General features: G+C 41.8%; 1 protein-coding gene across 5 annotated transcripts in view; it reads left to right on the forward strand.

Moving 5' to 3' along the window:
- Positions 1–19,123, forward strand: part of LOC112046056 (unconventional myosin-XVIIIa) — a 258,774-nt gene that overhangs the window by 236,139 nt on the left and 3,512 nt on the right. For 4 of the 5 annotated variants that reach the window (XM_052883057.1, XM_052883059.1, XM_052883061.1 and 1 more), the window contains 13 exons: positions 5,103–5,246; positions 5,951–6,184; positions 7,842–7,958; positions 8,598–8,759; positions 9,353–9,529; positions 10,144–10,273; positions 10,988–11,135; positions 11,733–11,838; positions 12,541–12,738; positions 13,580–13,789; positions 14,320–14,486; positions 15,221–15,430; positions 16,544–16,651. In XM_052883057.1, the coding sequence (XP_052739017.1) occupies positions 5,103–5,246; positions 5,951–6,184; positions 7,842–7,958; positions 8,598–8,759; positions 9,353–9,529; positions 10,144–10,273; positions 10,988–11,135; positions 11,733–11,838; positions 12,541–12,738; positions 13,580–13,789; positions 14,320–14,486; positions 15,221–15,430; positions 16,544–16,651 (2,111 nt within the window). The remainder of the gene's footprint in view (positions 1–5,102; positions 5,247–5,950; positions 6,185–7,841; positions 7,959–8,597; positions 8,760–9,352; positions 9,530–10,143; positions 10,274–10,987; positions 11,136–11,732; positions 11,839–12,540; positions 12,739–13,579; positions 13,790–14,319; positions 14,487–15,220; positions 15,431–16,543; positions 16,652–19,123) is intronic. The other variant, XM_052883058.1, reaches the window with a different exon arrangement.

Raw genomic sequence — 19,123 nt, forward strand, 5'->3', positions numbered from 1 at the left:
ACTATATACTATATTATATTACTAATCATTAGGGTTAGAGTTCAGCATTAATCATTAACAATCCATAATCAGCTCACTGTTGAGCACGAGACTCCTTTCAGAATGAGACGGATTAGGCCTTAGTCCACCTCGCTGATCAAATGCGGATTGGCAGACTTCACACACGTAGAGAATTAAGAAAATTCTCGCAGGCGTGCAGGTTTCCTCTCGATGTTCTTTCTTCATCGTTTAAGACAAGTGATATTTTTTTTTTTAATTAGATTAGAGGTTAGTGTTAGAGTTAATGGTTCTTAAAAACTGTACCTATTTAACCACTATTTGATATTTTAAAAAAAACATTACTTAATTTCATTTATTGTTTCTGAATGACTACGTTGCGCATATATTTATCATGGAGTCCAAATTAAAAAATAATAATATGTACATTGTACAGTTTTAAGCTTTCATTGCTCAATTTTAGTTGTATTATCTTTTTAACTTCAACATATCCTTAATTATGCGTTTGCGCAGTTAAACAATAATTGTATATCTGTAAGATACTGAAGGACGGTGAGTGTATTTTGAAGGTTCAATTCGCAGTTGCACTTCGACATCTACGTAAACTAAAATAGTCGAGCGGCCACGAGCGCCCGGCGACCGAGTTAGCCGGCGCAGTTCGTCCGCGGAGCGCTCTCTCGCCGGTGCTATTTACATCCGATGTGCCGACCGGATCATCGTTGATCCATCGTCGCTTCATCGCCAACCGCCCGCGAAACTAATACATCACTGGTGAAATGGCACTGCACTTTCACCAAGGCAAACACTTCCGCTTCTGTAGGAAACGCAAGCGCGTCACCGCTTAGACAAAATGCCGCACGCGAGTATACTAACCGGAGCCATGAATAAGCTGAACGTACAGATACCGGCACACGATGCTAATGCCAATGGTGCTCTTTCACCAAACTCCAATGGGGCTCTTTCACCGCCCATCATATTGGACGCGACACCGAAGAAACCTCCGAAACCACCGCTCGGACGGAGTATACTGCCCGTGAAGAAAGCTAAAACTTTACCAATTAACTTTGAAGACACTGTGCTGCCTAAAGCGCCTACGGGACTTAATGGTAAACTGTTTGTCACAAAACCGTTGAGAGAGATCGTCACGATCCCTCAAAGTGCATCAGAAAATGGGAAATATTTAACAACACGTTCACCGAGTCCGTCATACAAAAGGAGTATGTCGCTGTCAGTGGAAACCGGTTCAATAGCGGAACTTGCTAAACGGCATGTTCCCAACAATAACCTACTAGTTTCACGGTCACCGAGCCCATCATCCTACAGTAGTGTGAAAAGTTCAGCAAGCCAATACTCCACCTGCAGCAGCAATGGCAGCACTTTCGTTCCTTTGACCAGGTCCTCCAGCATGAATTCCACACTCTACAATAGAACTCCGACGCCTCGAAGGCTGTATCCACAGACGTCTGATAGCTCAAATGCTGTTAACTTACATGAGCTGCGATCCAAAGAACAAGCCCCAGTAGTATTCGATGCTAACTTGTCTTTCGTACTTGGTTGCAAAAAACAGCCAGTAAGACAAAAATTTAAACCCATAGCGGCACATCTAGAAGAAGGAACGTCTTCCAACTATCTGAGCAATAAAATCGACAACTTTCTAAAAAGAACTGACCATGTTATGGATGAATGGAAAAGATTGGGGCACAAGAGTGATTTAGATATTTACTGTGATGGAAAAAGGAGAGTTGGAAGGTCCAAGTCAGCAACGAACATCATGATTAAAGGGTTCACTCTATTCAGCCGGACAGGAAGTAGGGCTAGCAGCGTTTGCCGATCATCCAGAGGAATTTCTGAAGATAGAACAACGGTCTCGGAAATGGACGAGGTGAATCATAACTATGTATAAAAATGTTATTTCTAGAAATCGCATTCTTTCTTGAGCTGGAATAATATAAATAAAAAAAAATACAAACATATGATAATAAATTATAGCTGGCCGTTCGATAGTTTCACGCATTGCCCATGGCGCTTGAGACTCGGATCATTATTACCGCATCAGCGGACGCTTGCCAAAAGCTTTATATTTTTTCTTATTGTTGACTTACGTTTACAATTGTAAAGTCTCTTGGCTGTTAATATTTTGAACTTCAATCTGTTTTCATCAATTCTTTTTTCATCATTTCTATTTAATACATTTGAACGAGCAACTCCTGTATACATATACATGATTTCCACTAAATTGAGTATACAAGTTCGGGGGCGATAAATCGATCCAGCTTGAATTCATTTCAAAATCCACGCAGGTCACCACGGTCAGGTATAAATTTTATTGACTTCAATATACAAATCACTGCAATTAATCTTTAATTTCACCAGTATATGAACCTAGTACTAACGCGTTTGGCAAGCGTAGATGCTTTGTATCTGATGCAGATCTATCAAATTGTTGTTAAGGCTGGACCTCCCACTCAGCACCGATGTGTTCCAATTTTAGCACATTCTCTTGAGTTATTACCATCTCGTTACCGTTCTATTCATTATCATTTTGTTCTTATAATAATGCAATAGACAGATAGCCTTTTGTTTGTATTGATTTTTTATTAGTCGATCTTTTTGATCTAATTTCTGTCTCATTTTTTAACATTCCGTTCGCTAGGTAGAAGAAAGACACCGATTACGTTGGTGATATCCTTGGTGACCAAATCATTGGTTTCAATAGGATTACGTAGATGATATCCTTGGTGACTAAATCATTGCTTTCTATAGCTATATGTCATTTGTTGACGAGCGCTAACGCAACCTTTTAGGTTCTCGTAGGTACTTGACGTTGGTCATTTATCGTTTTTACTAAGATAATTGAAAGTTGCTAAATAACTGTTTTCAAATAAATGATTATGAAACACGGCTAAAACTCACGTGATATTACGTCGGAGTATGCCCGACTAGTTTCGAACCCATACGGGGCCCTTAGTCATGAGAGGGTTCTTGCATCGCGGCACGATCCAAACTGATCTGATGAACTGACTGAACGAACAGTTTGGATCGTGCCGCGATGCAAGAACCAGCTCATGACTAAGGGCCCCGTATGGGTTCGAAACTAGTCGGGCATACTCCGACGTAATATCACGTGAGTTTTAGCCGTGTTTCATAATCATTTAATATGTTTTCAAATACTTCTACTTGATAGTTACAATGAAGGATGGCTAAGGAGTTTATTTTTCGAATGTTAATTTTCTATTTTTTTTGAGCACGAGCGGAGAAGGGGAGTGTTAATCGATAGTCAGGGAATTCCTTGACTATCGATTAACACTCGTCCATTGGTTACAAGTCCAGGACTTTGCTCGGAGTTTTTCTCTCTGCCACGCGATGGACCCGGCACCCTGACGGTGAATCCATGGATTGCTAAGATATTCGTCTCTCTTATATTTTTTCACATAAACTTCGTTATCAAGGATTTGCACAGTGAACAATAATGGGAGTTTGCCTTGCTCTATATTATTTATGTCACGTTTAACGTCTTCACCCCGATTTGCGATGCAAGAAAGCGTATTTTGATTTAGTAGACTGACGTAGTTGTAGGTAATTAACACCATTTTATGTTTTTTCTTGTTTATCTCTGACACGAAACTATGTGAAGGAGATATTTTATGTTTAAATCATCATTGACAGGTTTATTTTATTTAGCGGCAATAAATATGTCAAGGACATAATATGTCAAGATTAATTGACAGTTTTGTTAAATAAAGTTGATGTGTTTTATTTAGCAGCGTTAAATATTAATTAGTCATGTACACAATCATTTATTACACATAATTCTGTTGTAATTAATTTGTAACCGTTGTAGATATAAATAAATGTATTTACCAGACAAAATCTGTCAACATGACAACTAAGAGACATCTCTGGCATCCAAAGGCATCGCATTTTATAAATGATTTAGCAAGACAGAATTCCAAACTATTTATTTACTCGGCCTGCGCCAAGTAATTTCTATTTAAACTATTTATTTGACCAATGAAAGATTACTAGCGATGGTTACGAATTAGTTGTAACGTTCTTCTAAATCGTGTTCTCAAGTCGAGCAATAAATTTGCTAGCAATTTTAGGGAACCAATCAGTTCATTAATCCATTAGTGTAACATTAATGTTTGTTACATCGCTAGTAAAAGAATGTTTGTCTCTGTTCACTGCCTAATTAAACCGTGCGAAGGCAGAGAGCGTCATGTGTTTATCAGTCTAATTGTTGCTTTGTGGGGATTTAGAGACCAAATTCGAGGGTCCATTTTGTTAATTCTTACGTCAATCGATTTATATCTGACAATAATCGCAATTCGATATATCTTTATCCTTATTTACGGCTTATCGCCCACATTGAGAACCTATGCTCTGTTCTATTCTAAAACGACCTACTGAGGCTTAGTTGCTATGACTCTTGCGACTGTAATTTAACCAGCAACCGGCAAGTTTTGGTTTTTTTTTAAGTACCTTTATCTTATATAAGGATCCCTTTTCAAGTTTACAATATCACTCACATCACGTCGAATAAGCTATCGTTGAAAATGCCTTCCATTCTCACGATTATTCGCAGTTTTCCCAGTTCTTTACTAGACTAATCAAACTCTATTTACAAGTGCCGGCATATGAATCTATACCGCTGATCGTTGCGTCAAAAGTCAAAAGCTTCTACCTCCAACATTAGCAGCTAGAAGGACGAAGGGCAGCAATGTGTAGCAGCGATAGGATTACCAGTCGTATACCGTTCCCAACACTAATACAACACCCTCACGGGATCAGCAACACAAACACAAGCTACACAGCATCTTCGCCGGCGAAGACGAGACGAGACGAGACGCCCTTAGAGAGTCGTTCCGCCCATCTACTCTGCTTCTGCCTTCGGGCCACGTCAGGCAATGCTTCTGCGCTCGCATAAGCCCCCCGGTAACGCCGCTGAAAAAAAAAAAAGTTTCTGGTGTAGGTACTTACTGCGTGTATTGCGTGTGCGACAGTATCAATGCGCAGAAACCCCTACGGTATTCTTTGTGCTAGAACTATATGTCTTAAGTTACCTATACATACTTACTAAAAAGTCCCCATATCGCTTGCTGCAGCTATCCGAAGTGGGCGGTGAGCTAGCGGAGGAGCGCGCGGCGGCGGCGCTGGCAGCGGAGCGGGCGGACGCTGAGGCGGCCGAGCGGCTGCGAGTGGAGAGAGACAACAGGGAGTTCCTCGCTAACAACCAGCGGTTGCAACAGGTATAGTTACCAGCTTAGCAGCTTGACTAATCACTTCATGTATGATTCTACATAGCGTGCTTTATTGATTAATTTACTGACAACGTTAAGGATAACAACAACTACCCTCCATCAATCGTGCAGACAGTGGGTACGATAATAGTTAAGTAGGCGGGGATGGAACCACGATGATGAGCCTTTACCGTTGAGCCGTCGAGGGCAAGCCTCCATTATAGAGGAGGGGATTTAAGGCCACCCACGCTGCTCCAATGCGGATTGGCTAGTTTAGGGTGATAATGTTAAATTCATTAACTACTACTATCAGATTGTAATGACATTGACCGGAGCCGACGGCTTAACATGCTCTGCGAGGAACAGGGTAACACCACCAACAATCATAGTTGGAGCACAAAAATTTAACTGAAAATTTCTTAGAAGAAAAATCCAACATCTCAAACCCCGACCTAGGAGTCAGAGTTCAGGAACTGAGGACCTCTTGATCTAAAACCACATAGACTAAGCAATAAACCAACGAGGTTGTTACACTTAAAGACATAGCCAGCATACACTGGGATATATTACTTTACACATTGTAGCTTCATTGGTGTGATGCAAACGGACCAAGTGATCTTGATTCTTGAATGTCATTTATATTTAAAAAGTTGCTTTAAAAAATCTAAAATCACACCAAGAAGTAGAATGTTAAAATAGTATTTCTTATACAGGCATCAGAACGTCTGGAGCTCGAGCTGTTACACTGGCGATCAGCAGAGAACGGTGGCGCCGAGCCTTCCGACTCCGAAGGTTCAGAGGCGGACGGCGGGAGCAGCGGCGAGAAGTACAAGCGACGGTTTGAGCGAGCTCACAGGGAGCTGCAGCTGTTGCGCGCGCAGCTGAGGAGACAACATGAGGACGATCTTGAACAACTCGTCACCGTCAAGAAACAACTTGAGAAGAAGGTAAATCTACACTTTAATAATGTCTGCTGCATTGGCGATCAGCAGAGCCCTCGGACTCTGAAGGTTCGGAGGCGGACGGCGGGAGCAGCGGGGAGAAGTACAAGCATCGGTTCGAGCGAGGGCACATGGGATTGCAGATCCTACGCGCGCAGTTGCGGAGGTATCATGAGTACGACCTTGAACAACTCGTCAGTTCGTCACCGTCAATAAACAATTGGAACGAAGGTAAATCTGCACTTTAATAATGCCTGCTGCATTGGCGATCATCAGAGCCCTCGGACTCCGAAGGTTCAGAGGCAGACGGCGAGAGCAGCGGCGAGAAGTATAAAAAATAAATCAATAATATATACTCGTACTTATAGAATACATGACGAGCAAATGTGCATAGGCAGAAAATCAGCAGTCTATTGTCTACAAATTTAGTTTATCATTCTACGAGTACAATATATACATAATAAGTATAGACGAACATTTGAATTTAAGCCAACGTTTTATCTCTATCCAAAACTCAGTTATCTACAATCATCCTTGATCGGGTACTGATGCTGATAGTGTCGTAAGCCTGAACGTAACACTGATAGTGTCAGTACTGAGTACCATGTTTTATATACTAATGCCTTCGTATATAACAATCTCATTTGGCGTTTAGTATATTGTGAACATCAGTGCATTAAAAACCAGTGATGGTAGACGAAAGTGAAGAGGTCAGTGCACTCCGTCCCTAAGGACGTTCCGAGTTTTCAAGAAATCTTTTACACTTCGAATGTTTGCGATAATTCAGTTTGTTGGCGTCTATCCAATTAAATTAGATCGGCCGATGATAGCAGAGATTAAACTTTTTGTACGTTGACCTAATCGGTGGAGTTTCGTAATAGATTAAAGTATTGTGTAACGTGAATTGAATGATTTATGTGTTGAGCGTTGTTGATCAACTTTTACCACTATATCGAGTCAGTTGACGCAAATTGTATTAAGTTATCACCGCAATCACCGACAGAAAAACAGGGGTGTTATAAGTTTGACGTATCTGTCTGTTAGTCTGTCGGTAGCACCATAGTTCCCGAACGGATGTAGCGATTTCAATAAAATATTTTTTGTATTAAAGGTGACTTGTGTGCGAATGTTCTTAGACACGCTTGATGAAAATCGGTTAAAGCGTTTAAAAGTTGTGGGGGTGAAAGTGGCAAAGAATTACCGAATGTTCTCAAATGAAAGAGCACTGAAAGAGAATATTGATGACTTGAATGACGCCCGCGACTGCCTTAGCCCGCAGACCTCCTTAATCTGGCCCTATCGCAAAATCCGTTCTTAACGGACACCTACCAACTATAAACTACCTCCAAAATCAAAATCACAATCACAAATCAATCAGTTTACAAGCACTTTTGACGCGTTAGTTGACTATTTGTAAAGATTCTACCACCGGTTCGAAAGGCAGGTTCTGCTGAGAAGAAACCGGCAAGAAACTCAGCAGTTGCACTTTTTAAAAAATCATACAACATTGTAATTTACAATTGATGACAACATTACAATTTCTTATAGTTTTACTTACTGTGTGAAGGTGGAAGCTGATCCAACGGCCTCCAAGCATCTTTATCATCCGTGCCTTTAATCTTTGTATGTCCAGCGGATGAGTGCTTATGTGTGTTGTTTGTAGGTGCAAGATGCTTACGAGGAAGTGGAGGAGCAGCGCGCGGTGGCGGCGCAGTGGAAGCGCAAGCTGCAGAAGCTCACCAACGACATGGCCGACCTGCGCTCCTTGCTCGACGAACAGGTAAACATGGATTTCTTTTTAAGGTTTCATAAAACGGGACCCTATTACTAATGCTAAGATTGCGCTCTCCGTTCATCCGTCACCAGAGAGACGAACGGACCTATATTTCTATTGCCGCTACAACGACTATATAAAAAAAATATTTAACAGCAAAAGAGTCGCGATTGTTTTATGGGACAACAATCGTTATTGTTTATGTTTTTACAGAACCCTTTATGTGCAGGTCCCACTCGCACTTGGCCGGTTTTTTATAACAATAATAATTAACGGAACAAGCCTAGTACCATTTTCACCTGATGCTAAGTGGCCATCGCCAATAACACAGGAGAAGCAGTCTTGAGCGACTGAAGAACATTGCCGTGGGCCCGTAAACCTCAGGCGTCATTGCTAAGCATGTTATTTCACTGGCGCCTTTAAGAACAAAAAACTGCGCTCTGTCACTATATTCTTAATGTTCCTTGAAGAAGTGTGGCAGTTTAAAGTATTAGTTAAAAAGTCGCTTCTAGCCACAACGTGTGTGACACGTACGACAGTTATATTGACTGTCATATGCCCGTCAATCTTAGGTATAGAAGTAAATCCGGTTCTGACTGTAAGAGAACGTGGAAAACTGAACATTTGTTTGATTTGTTCGAACAGACGTGCCGTAACAATCTCCTGGAGAAACGCCAGCGCAAATTCGACGCGGAGCTACACAGCGCGCAGGACGAGCTGAAGAGAGAGCGCTCAGCCAAGGACCGCCTGTCGCGCGAGCGGGACCAAGCGCACGCCGAGAAGTACGCCCTGGAGCAAAGTCTCTCTGTGAGTAGCTTTACATTGCAATAATGACAATAGAAATTGGTCGTCGCATGAATACCTCGCCCTGTGCGCAATTCACTCCAACTTTTTATACTAACAGTTTATTGACCGTCATCGTTATCTGAAGTCGCTTGCTAGAAACACATCCTACAGTGCGCCCCGCGTCTGTCAACCTGAGACAGGAGTGTGAAGCGTCATATCCCTATCAAAGTTTTGCTGTGTTTCTCCACAGTTTTTCTCTATAACCTTCCGAACCTTCTAAACCCCTAGTAGCTGCTTTGTCATTTTAAAACATCCATTCACAAGACTGCTGTTTTTTTCGGGTTCAAAACAATAAATCCACGTTTCGTCTCCTGTGACAATGTCATAAACAGCATTAGAATGTCCGTGGTCATACTTCAGTAGCATCTGTGAACACCATTCCACGCGAGCCCGCTTCTGCTCCGCTGTCAATGAGGAATCCAACGACAACAAACTCTCATTTCTTCGTGTAAAATTTTCTGAAAAAATGCTGGTAGCTCAACTACAAATATTTTTAACTTGGCAAAAGTTCAAGTACAAATTTGGAATTGACTCCATAATGTGATGTATAACAGGAAGCTCGTATGGAAATCGAGCTGAAAGAGGAGCGGTTGGCGGCGGCGGCGCGCGAGCTTGAGGAGCGCGGCGGCGGTGGCGACGAGGTGGCCACGCTGCGTCGTGCCAAGACTGACCTGGAGCGACGCGTGCGCGACCAGGAGGAGGAGCTGGACGAGCTCGCGGGGCAGATACAGGTGAGGTGTCAGAGGGCAAAGGGGAGTACAACTCCAAGCGGCGTAGGGGAGGCAGAGTCAATGTAGTCCTGTTAGGGTGAGGCCAAACGAGCGTAAATTTGTGAGTTATCAGTCGCGTAATTTCGGTCGTAGAAATTTTGCGTTGCAAAGGAAATCTGTTGGATTGCCAACCGAGCGCACTTTATTCAGTTGCTATCTAATGTTTATATTTGTAAAATGTAATTATTAACGAAGCATATCTAGAAGACACGGAAGATTAATGCCATGCAATGCACAGAAAGGTCATGATCCAGAGAGGCGTAGATGTAGGGTGCGAAAATCTGTTTAAACTGTCGTGTTGGGAGGAGGGCAATAAATGGTTAAACATGAAAATAAGAAGTTATTGAGCTCGCTACATATGCAGATGTAATATTAGATCAGCGTAGGAGAATAGAGGCTCATGCCCAAAATGACGCACTTTTAATAGGCAGCAGGGTCAGGTAACTGTCTACTGATCTCTGGATAACCGTCTAGTTCTTCTGTCAGATTAAAAATACAGTTAGTTCTGGGGTGTTTTGTTTATATTAGACTATCCTTACTTATTTCCGCAACGTTTACGTTCTATTATTTTACAGCTTCTAGAAAGTTCTAAGCTTCGGCTGGAGATGTTACTGGAACAGCAACGCAAAGAGGCGCGGCTGGAAGCGGTCGCGCGTGACGAAGAAATGGAGGAGACTCGCGCCAATGCTTCGAAAAAACTTAAGAGTAAGTTCTAATATCTAATAGGAAACTCCTAACGAAAATATTAACTATATTTTCAACTTCTTTAGATTTCTTTTTTAGTTAGTTTACATAAACAATGCGAAGCAATTCAGAATACTGATGTCAATTTCGGGGGATACTATGGGTTTGCAGCTCCATATCTATCACCATGACATTTCCCTTTACCTCTTCTATTCTCTCATCATCTCTTTCACAAACCTTAGCATTTCTCTTGTTTCGTTCTATTTGTACTTTTAACATTCTTCTTGTAGAATGACTTTTATCACACTCCCTTAAACTAACCTTATTCTCCTCAACTTTTCTGTAGCTGGCGTCATTTTCAGACTTCAGACAGACTTCAGATTTCATTATTTTATTCTTTTGAGTCACCTCACATATCCATCTCAAGGCATTTCGTTCGCATGTATTATTTTATTAGCTGTCCCTTTTACCGCCCAACATTCATACATCACGCCAGGTCTTACAGCGACCACATTTACCACAGTGCAGATATTCACACTGTAATACAAATTGCCGTCACTTTGAAAACGCGACCCTAGGTACCTTAAATCAGAACAGTCTCATATGATGATCATCTAAGGCAATTGTGTAAAATTGGGACGTCCATATATATTGGCCAGGATTACACAAACTTGTATAGCAATATGGTCAGGATTACACAAACTTTTATCATTGTAATATTGTATTTTTGAACAGTGCTGGAGAGCCAGCTCGAAAGTGAGCACGCAGAGCGCAGCCTGCTGCTACGCGAGCGCCACGAGCTGGAGCGCCGCCTCGCCTCGCTCGAGGAGACCGCGCGCGCCGAGAGCCAAGAGCAGGCGCAGCTCGTGCAGAGGCTGAAGAGGTAATCTAGTGACCTCTGGATCATACTCAAACGGAAACTTAAGCCGCTTAGTTTGAGTTAGCGCGCGATAGTTTTATGATGTCTATATAGTTCAGTAAAGATCGTTAGTCTAAAACGGCATTCACCATATGATTTTTAAAATGTTTAAAGGGAAATTCGTGTGTGTATCCACACGATTAGTTAACTTATCTACTGGATAATGTAAGTCCAGACACTTAAATCAGAATACCAATGTTTTGCGAATATCACACAATGTGTTTGACGCAAAACGTATCCAATCTCAGACCCGTCACCTTAGGATTTGTATCACTCTCAAATTCAGCAACAAAATTGTCTGTCGTTTTTTGACGGGGAGCGAGGTAAACTCACAATTCGAAAATATTAAACACGTTTGTGTGAACACGTTAGATCGTGATCATATACTTTTGACAGAGGGGTAATGTCTAGCGAGGCAGGTCCTATGGTAATTGGTCTGAGTATCCAACATATAAACAAAGTTCAGATACTCTCAAATATTGATGCGACACTATTGCATGTAGAAAATTCTTTCTTAAACTGCATGACTACTAACATTTTTGAAAATATTTGCATTTTCAGAGATCTGAAGAGATACCGGGCACTGTTGCGAGACGCCCAGACGATGCTGGAGCAGAAGGAGAAGGAGGGCGGCGGCAAGGCGCAGATCAGACAGTTGAAGAACCAAGTACGTTGGAGTTACCTTAACACGTTAACATCCAGTCGACTCGAACGAAATGCTTTTTGTCTTTGATATGTATCCGTGTTTTTATGTTTTCTGCTCATGATAGTCAGGGATCCCTGGAACATTTTGTACACCTGATTACTAACAAGCAAATTTTTCATGACAATCAACTTTTTTATTTACGAAAATTCTTGATTCTGGTAGCTAACTGAGTTACCAGGAATAATATAACACGCAATTTGTAGGACAGTGTGACTGTTAAATGTATAACTATTAATAATTAAGCAACGGTAAAAAAAAACAGCTGGTTAGAAACAACTTAATAACCTCCTTATTGATACAAGTAGGGAGAAGGGTAGAGTAACAAAAGTTGTTACTAAACTGATGTTTTTTTTTCACTGTTGATTAATTAATTGATATACAACTTGACAGCCACAATGTTCTACAAATTGCGTGGTACATTATCTCGTTCCGACTCTCTCAAATTTTCATTTCCTGGTAACTCAGTAAGCTACAAGAATCAAGAATTTTCGTTAAAAAAAAGTGATTGTGATATATTTCTGTCTAATATAATTATCTTTCTATAGTAAAAAATAAATATTACAAATCAATGCACACCGATCTCTTTGGTAAATACCGACGCGAAAGCAATGGTGTTAGATCCGTGGTGTAAGATGATTGACATAGAAATGTCTTGTATGTCAGCTGGAAGACTTGGAGCTGGCAGTGCGCGCGGCTAACAAGGCGCGCTCGGCGGCCGAGGCGGAGGCGGCTGAGGCGACGGCCGCGGCGGAGGAGGCCTCGCGCGCCAAGGCCGAGGCGGCCGAGCGCGCGCACACCGCTTGCCGCGACGCTGCCGCCGCACGCGCCATGCTCGACGACGCGGAAGAGGAGGCTGCTGAGGTAACTTGAATATTATACGTGCGAGACGTTGCGGCAGAGGAGGCCTCGCGAGCACACCGCTTGCCGCGACGCAGCTGCCGCACGCGCCATGCTCGATAAATGCGGAGGAGGAAGCCGCTGAGGTAACTTGTATATTTTACTTGCGAGACGTTGCGGCAGAGCAGGCCTCGTGTAACTAGTGCGAGCCCGTTAGACGCCACCACCGTGTGCACTATCCTCATATAGCGAAGAAGGCCTCGAACAACTAGGGTGAGGCTACTGGACGTGAACTCGTATTTTACATGCAAGATGTCGCGGTGGAGGAGGCCTCAAGCTACTTCGGCTGGCGAAGCTGAACGCTGAGGTATACTAGCGAGGAGGAGGTTTCGTGCGACTAGGGCACGTTACTCACATTGTACGTCCTTGCACGTACAATTAAGAAGGCTTTGCACAACGAGTGTGAGGCAAGTAGACGCCACCGCCGCGCGCGTTATAATTGAGGCTGCTGAGGTAACTAACATTGTACGAGCGAAACGGCCGTGGTGGACGAAGACCCCATGCTTTAAAGCCTGTATGTACGCTATACTCGACGACGCAGAGGATACCGCTGAGGTAACTAAGATTGTACTTGCGGGACGACTGCGGCGGAGGAGGCCTCGCGCGATCAGGAAGATGCGGTCTGATGACACCGTCGCACACGCAATTGTCATCAACGCATTGTACTACTACTCATATTGTACGTTGCGAGGAGGAGGCCTCGCGCAACTTGGACGAGTCCTGCACTATACTCGACGGCGTAGAGAAGGACGCTGAAGGATTTTTATTTATTTTACACTCCTAACATATCCTTCGATGTTTACAGTTGCTGAAGAAATACCGCGCAAGTACGAGCGCGCTGTGCGCCACGCAGAGCGAGGCGCGCGAGGCGGAGTGCCGCGCCGAGGCGGCCGCGGAAGAGGCGAGGCAGTCCAAGGAGCGCCTCGCGGAGCTCAGCGCTCGCCTCGCGCACGCCGAGGCGGGCCACTCGCACGAACACCACGAGACGGAGCGGCGGTTGGAGCTGCGCAATAAGGTCATTACTTTTTTGTTATTGAAAATTGGATCTTATTTCTATGCAATAAAGTTTAATTTCACGTAAAGGCTTCAAAAAGCCGTAGTTGTATAGGGCTCATAATGAAGACATCAATTTAATATCTTCTATCAATTAATATTTTATATTCAATTTATTTTGTTTGTCATGTTGGCGTTGGTGAATTCATTATGATTCAATTCCGATTTTTTAAAAAATACGTATGTCTATGACAAGGTTTAATTGCGACTGTTTTATGAAAGATTTGACTAATATATGTGCGTTATGTATGGTTATTAGACGAATGTTTGTTGTGTGATGGCTTGAACTATGAAAGTTGTGTACGTGATGTTTTGTATGAGACGTATGACTACGTGTTAGCTATTTATATAGCTTATTAATCGTTGAAGATTAAACTACTAATTAATTCTAGTCTCGAAATGCGGGAATGATCGGTCCAGGAAGTAAAGTGAATTAAATGTAGTTGCTATGGCTGCATTTTTTTCAACTATTAAAAAATTATACTGGTCCAGGAGTTGGAATCGAGCCTGGAACTGGAGGCGACGTCGCGCGCGCGGCTGGAGGGGCAGCTGGCGCGGCTGCGGGACGCGCACGAGGCGCTGGCGGGCGAGCTGGCGGCCGCGCGCGCCAAGGACCACCAGGCCGCCGAGGAGCTGCGCAAGCTCACCAGGCAACTCAGGTGACACTGCGGACCTCGGACCACGGCAACTAAAATCCTCGACCTATAATCTAATGGCTGATAATCGACATAACCGAAGACAAGCGTTCCTTACCTTTTTACACACATGACCGATTGAGGCAGTTAAACTGCTTTACTGTATGTGACTACAAGCCCGCATACCTCTATGTTGAATTATACAATATACATACTTAATTCAGACTTTGCTAATGAATGGAGATGGTCCATCATTAAAATTTTAAAAATACAAGGATTTTATTAAAATTTATTAAAGTGAATAAATCGTAACGAAATAATAAGAAATAAATAAAATAAAATCCCAAGTTTTTGAGTTTTATCAAGATGGCGCCCTTAAAACAACTATGACATGACAATTGACAGCAAACGTCAAATCGATTAATGCATTGAAAACTTCATCTGTCGGCCATTATTACCCATATTAGTGTTGCATTTCTTGGGAGATAATGAATATTATTTCGAAAGAATTAAAGTAAATTCGTAGATTTGTATAATCAAAAATAGTTTAAAAAAATATCTTCTTTTATTTCCGCTAGGGTACAATAACTGATCCTGGGCTCCATACAATTATGGACCATTTCCTTTGCTTTGCTTATTAAATCTACCTATGAAAATCGCAGCGAAATACGTTAAGTAGATAGAGAATCCGTTAAAATCAGACATAGCGCGCTTAATTAGTATTTGTCAAATCACAATCAATTGAATGTATTCCACAGGGAGCTTAAAGAGGAGAACTCGTCCATTAACGCGAAGCTCAGCGAAGCGACTCGCGCCAAGAGCGCCGCAGAGTCCGCTGCGGCCGCCGCAGCCGCAGAGGCGGCCGCAGCCAGAGACGAGGCGCGGCTAGCCGCGCGGCGCGCCACCGCCTTGCAAGAGGCAATAGCCGGCGACCTGTCCAGTCCTGGGGACTCTAGAGATACCGACAGGTAACCACGCTGTAGATAATTTATACTAGCCTTTCTTGATGAGTACTGTTTACTAACAAACAAATTAAAAATGAGGGTATAAATGACTAGTCATTTCACACATAATTATAATTAACTTGTTCTTCAATTAATGAAAACAAATTTGATTAATAAGCTTAGAACAATTAGATGTGGTTAATATATTTATTATAACATTTTATAAACAGACGTTACACGATTTAAAATAAATAAGTTATGAAATGACATGCGTTTTCTACCTTCATTTCTAATTTATTTGTTGGTAAACAGTATACATCAAGATTGGCCGTAGTATAGATAGATTTATTCACGCCAGTCCTAGCATTCAGTCTTTATGACTTAAACGAATTAACACGACCTAAATAAGTAATTTTGATTAATAATTTTTAAAACTTTAATATTAAAGCAACTTGTGAACTTACGAAAATTTAAAAATTGTAATAATTATAATGTAAAATTTTAGTAACCTAGTTCTACATATTATTATCTACTGCGCGAAATAAAAGGCTTTCAATTTTTTTTGTTTTCATTTTATTTATTAAATAAATTACACACACCAAATAAAAAACAATAGAACAGCCAGAACACGTCAATTTATAAAAAAAATATTTACTTTGATTTGAAATGCTTCAACTATTTAGTTAATTTAACTTAATTATTTTGGCTAGTGGGAGGCTTTGGCCGTGGCTAGTTACCACCCTACCGACAAAGATGTCGTGTAGAAACCGAAAGGGGTATGGACTTTCATCCTCCTCCTATCAAGTTAGCCCGCTTCAATCTTAGATTGCATCGTCACTTACTATCAGGTGAGACTGTAATCAAGGGCTAACTTGTAAAAAAAAAAACCTATTTTGATTATCCCACTTCTGATCTTATGGTTCACTTATTCACAACATTCGCACCGTTTCCTTATCGGTATCGGTATTTAATTCTGCTTCAAAGTATTTGCACTTCGTTTCGAGGCGAGCAAAGCGAACGCATCCAAATTAACATATTTTCACGAACGCTATGAATGTAAACAGTGTATAAAGTGTCTCTATTTTTGTATAATATGTTTGAATATTAATAATAAGCTTAAAATATTGTTTGTTTCAGTGAAAACGACAGTTACAGTTCAGATGAATCAATAGGAACATTCTTAGCGAATCACAAGCTCAGTCCGTCGGCGCCTTCACGGAACAGCATGCAGTTAGACTCGCAGAAGTAAGCCCTTGTTATTTTTACTCTTGTCAAAATAATGGGAAAGAAAAAACTTGAGATCAACTGGCCTAGAATATACGTCATCAACCCATATTCGGCTCACTGCTAAGCTCGAGTCTCCTCTCAGAATGAGAGGGGTTAGGCCAATAGTCCACCACGCTGGCCCAATGCGGATTGGCAGACTTCACACACGCAGAGAATTAAGATAATTCTCTGGTATGCAGGTTTACTCACGATGTTTTCCTTCACCGATAGAGACACGTGATATTTAATTTCTTAAAATGCACACAACTGAAAAGTTGGAGGTGCATGCCCCGGACCGGATTCGGAAGGCAGAGGTCATATCCACTGGGCTATCACAGCTCTTTATAGCTAAAGAGCTAGAATATACGCTGCGAGGTAAATTGTCTTCCTTTTCCCTTAATTCCATCTCTTTCGTAGCTATTGGACGGAAGAGAGAAATCGATATTTTTGATTTAGTTACTAATAGTCAACAATATGTTTCTCTCGATATTAAAAATATATAGTCAACAATATATTTTTAATATTGTCAGTAGGCCTGCTAGGCTGCTACTGACAATATTAAAGTGATTACAAATACAACAACTGTGTCACTAAAATTGATCAAAATTCAAAATTCATTTATTTCAATTAGGGTTACAAGCACTTTTGAAAGGTCGGAATAATGTCATAATTTATTTTAATCTAATGGTGGTATTAATAGTCGAAAAGTTAAAATTAAATTTACGAGGGTTCCAAACATGCCTTGGTCTGAGAAGAGCCCACATTTTACAAACTTATTTAAACCTAAGCACACAGTCGTATAATACAGTTTAACACCAGTCTTTTATATCTGTACTAATATTATAAAGAGGTAAAGTTTGTCACATTTTTTAAATGGGGTAATCTGCGGAACTACTGGTTCGATTTTAAAAATTCTTTCACCAGTAGAATGCTACATTATCGGAGAGTGCTATAGGCTATATTTTATATTGGTATCATATATATTAGCCGAGTTATCACAGTTTTAGGTCATCACTGGCAACACGCACTGTTCGAAGACTTTTGTCTTCAGGCACTGAGGAATTTCGGACGAAAAGATGTCGCGAAGCTTCCCGAATGCAGCCCAGCCGAGTTGGATTCGACGGTTCACCTCTTTCTCGAAATTGGACCTACCTAACTGGATCATGGTTCCGAGACTTGGTCGCTAACTATGGGCCTCATAAGAAGGCTTAGAGTCACACAGAGGGCGATGGAACGAGCTATGTTAGGAGTATCTCTGCGTGATCGAATCAGAAATGAGGAGATCCGCAGAAGAACCAAAGTCACCGACATAGCTCAACGAGTTGCGAAGCTGAAGTGGCAATGGGCGGGGCACATAGTTCGAAGAGCCGATGGACGTTGGGGTCCCAAAGTGCTGGAATGGCGACCCCGCACTAGTAAGCGCAGTGTTGGCCGACCCCCCACCAGGTGGACTGACGACATCAAGCGAGTCGCAGGGATTCGCTGGATGCAGGCGGCTCAGTATCGTGATGTTTGGAAGTCCCTACAAAAGGCCTATGTCCTGCAGTGGACGTCCATCGGCTGATATGATGATGATGATGATGATGATCACAGTTTTTGTCATACAGGTCGGACTGAAAATCCTCTTAAACAGACTTATTCGCATGCGCTCCCTTAACTATTGTGTAAAATTGAAATTACTGTATGGAGACTTTATGTATCTTTAAAAGTTCTACAAAAAAAGTCCGCGACACCATATATCTATCTTCTGTATATTAGCAGATATAGTACCTTTTGTGTTTTAAAAATTATTAATTTTATATACTTAGGTTTACGTCATTATTTATACAACTAAACTTTAATCCTTATTAAAATATATTATTTAATAATTACAAGGATATTATGGAGATAAGATTTGCCCTTTACAGTATGTTAATTACTTAAATAGTTTCGGAGATAATACAAAATTTCTAAAAGACGCAGAAATTCCGCTATATGACGCCCAGCGCTTTCATTTACGTAGTTCCCGTTCCCGTGTGAATATGGGGATCAAACATAGTCCATGACACTCGCAAATAACGTAGCTTTCTATTGGTAAAACAATTTTCCAAATCGGTCCTGTAGATCCAGAGATTACCTCCTACAACCACACGAACCTTACCTCTTTATATTATTAGCATAGAAGTCTCTATTTCTTTTGGTCATACCTCCACTCTCGAAGGACTGGACCGATTTTGCTAAGGGTAGGAGTAAGATAGAGAAGTTACAGGGTAGGGTAGGGTAGGGTACGGGTAGGGAAGCGTAGGGGTAGTGTAGGTGTAGGGTAGGTTTAGGGCCGGGTAGTGGTAGGGTAGGGGTAGAGGTAGGGTAGTGGTAGGGTAGAGGTACGGGTAGGATAGGGAAGTGGTAGGGTAGGGGTAGGATAGGCGTGAGATAGGGGTATGGGTGGGATAGGGGTAGGAAAGGGATAGG

This window comes from Bicyclus anynana, chromosome 8 (genome assembly GCF_947172395.1).
Source record: "Bicyclus anynana chromosome 8, ilBicAnyn1.1, whole genome shotgun sequence".
Classification (NCBI taxonomy): Eukaryota; Metazoa; Arthropoda; class Insecta; order Lepidoptera; family Nymphalidae; genus Bicyclus; species Bicyclus anynana.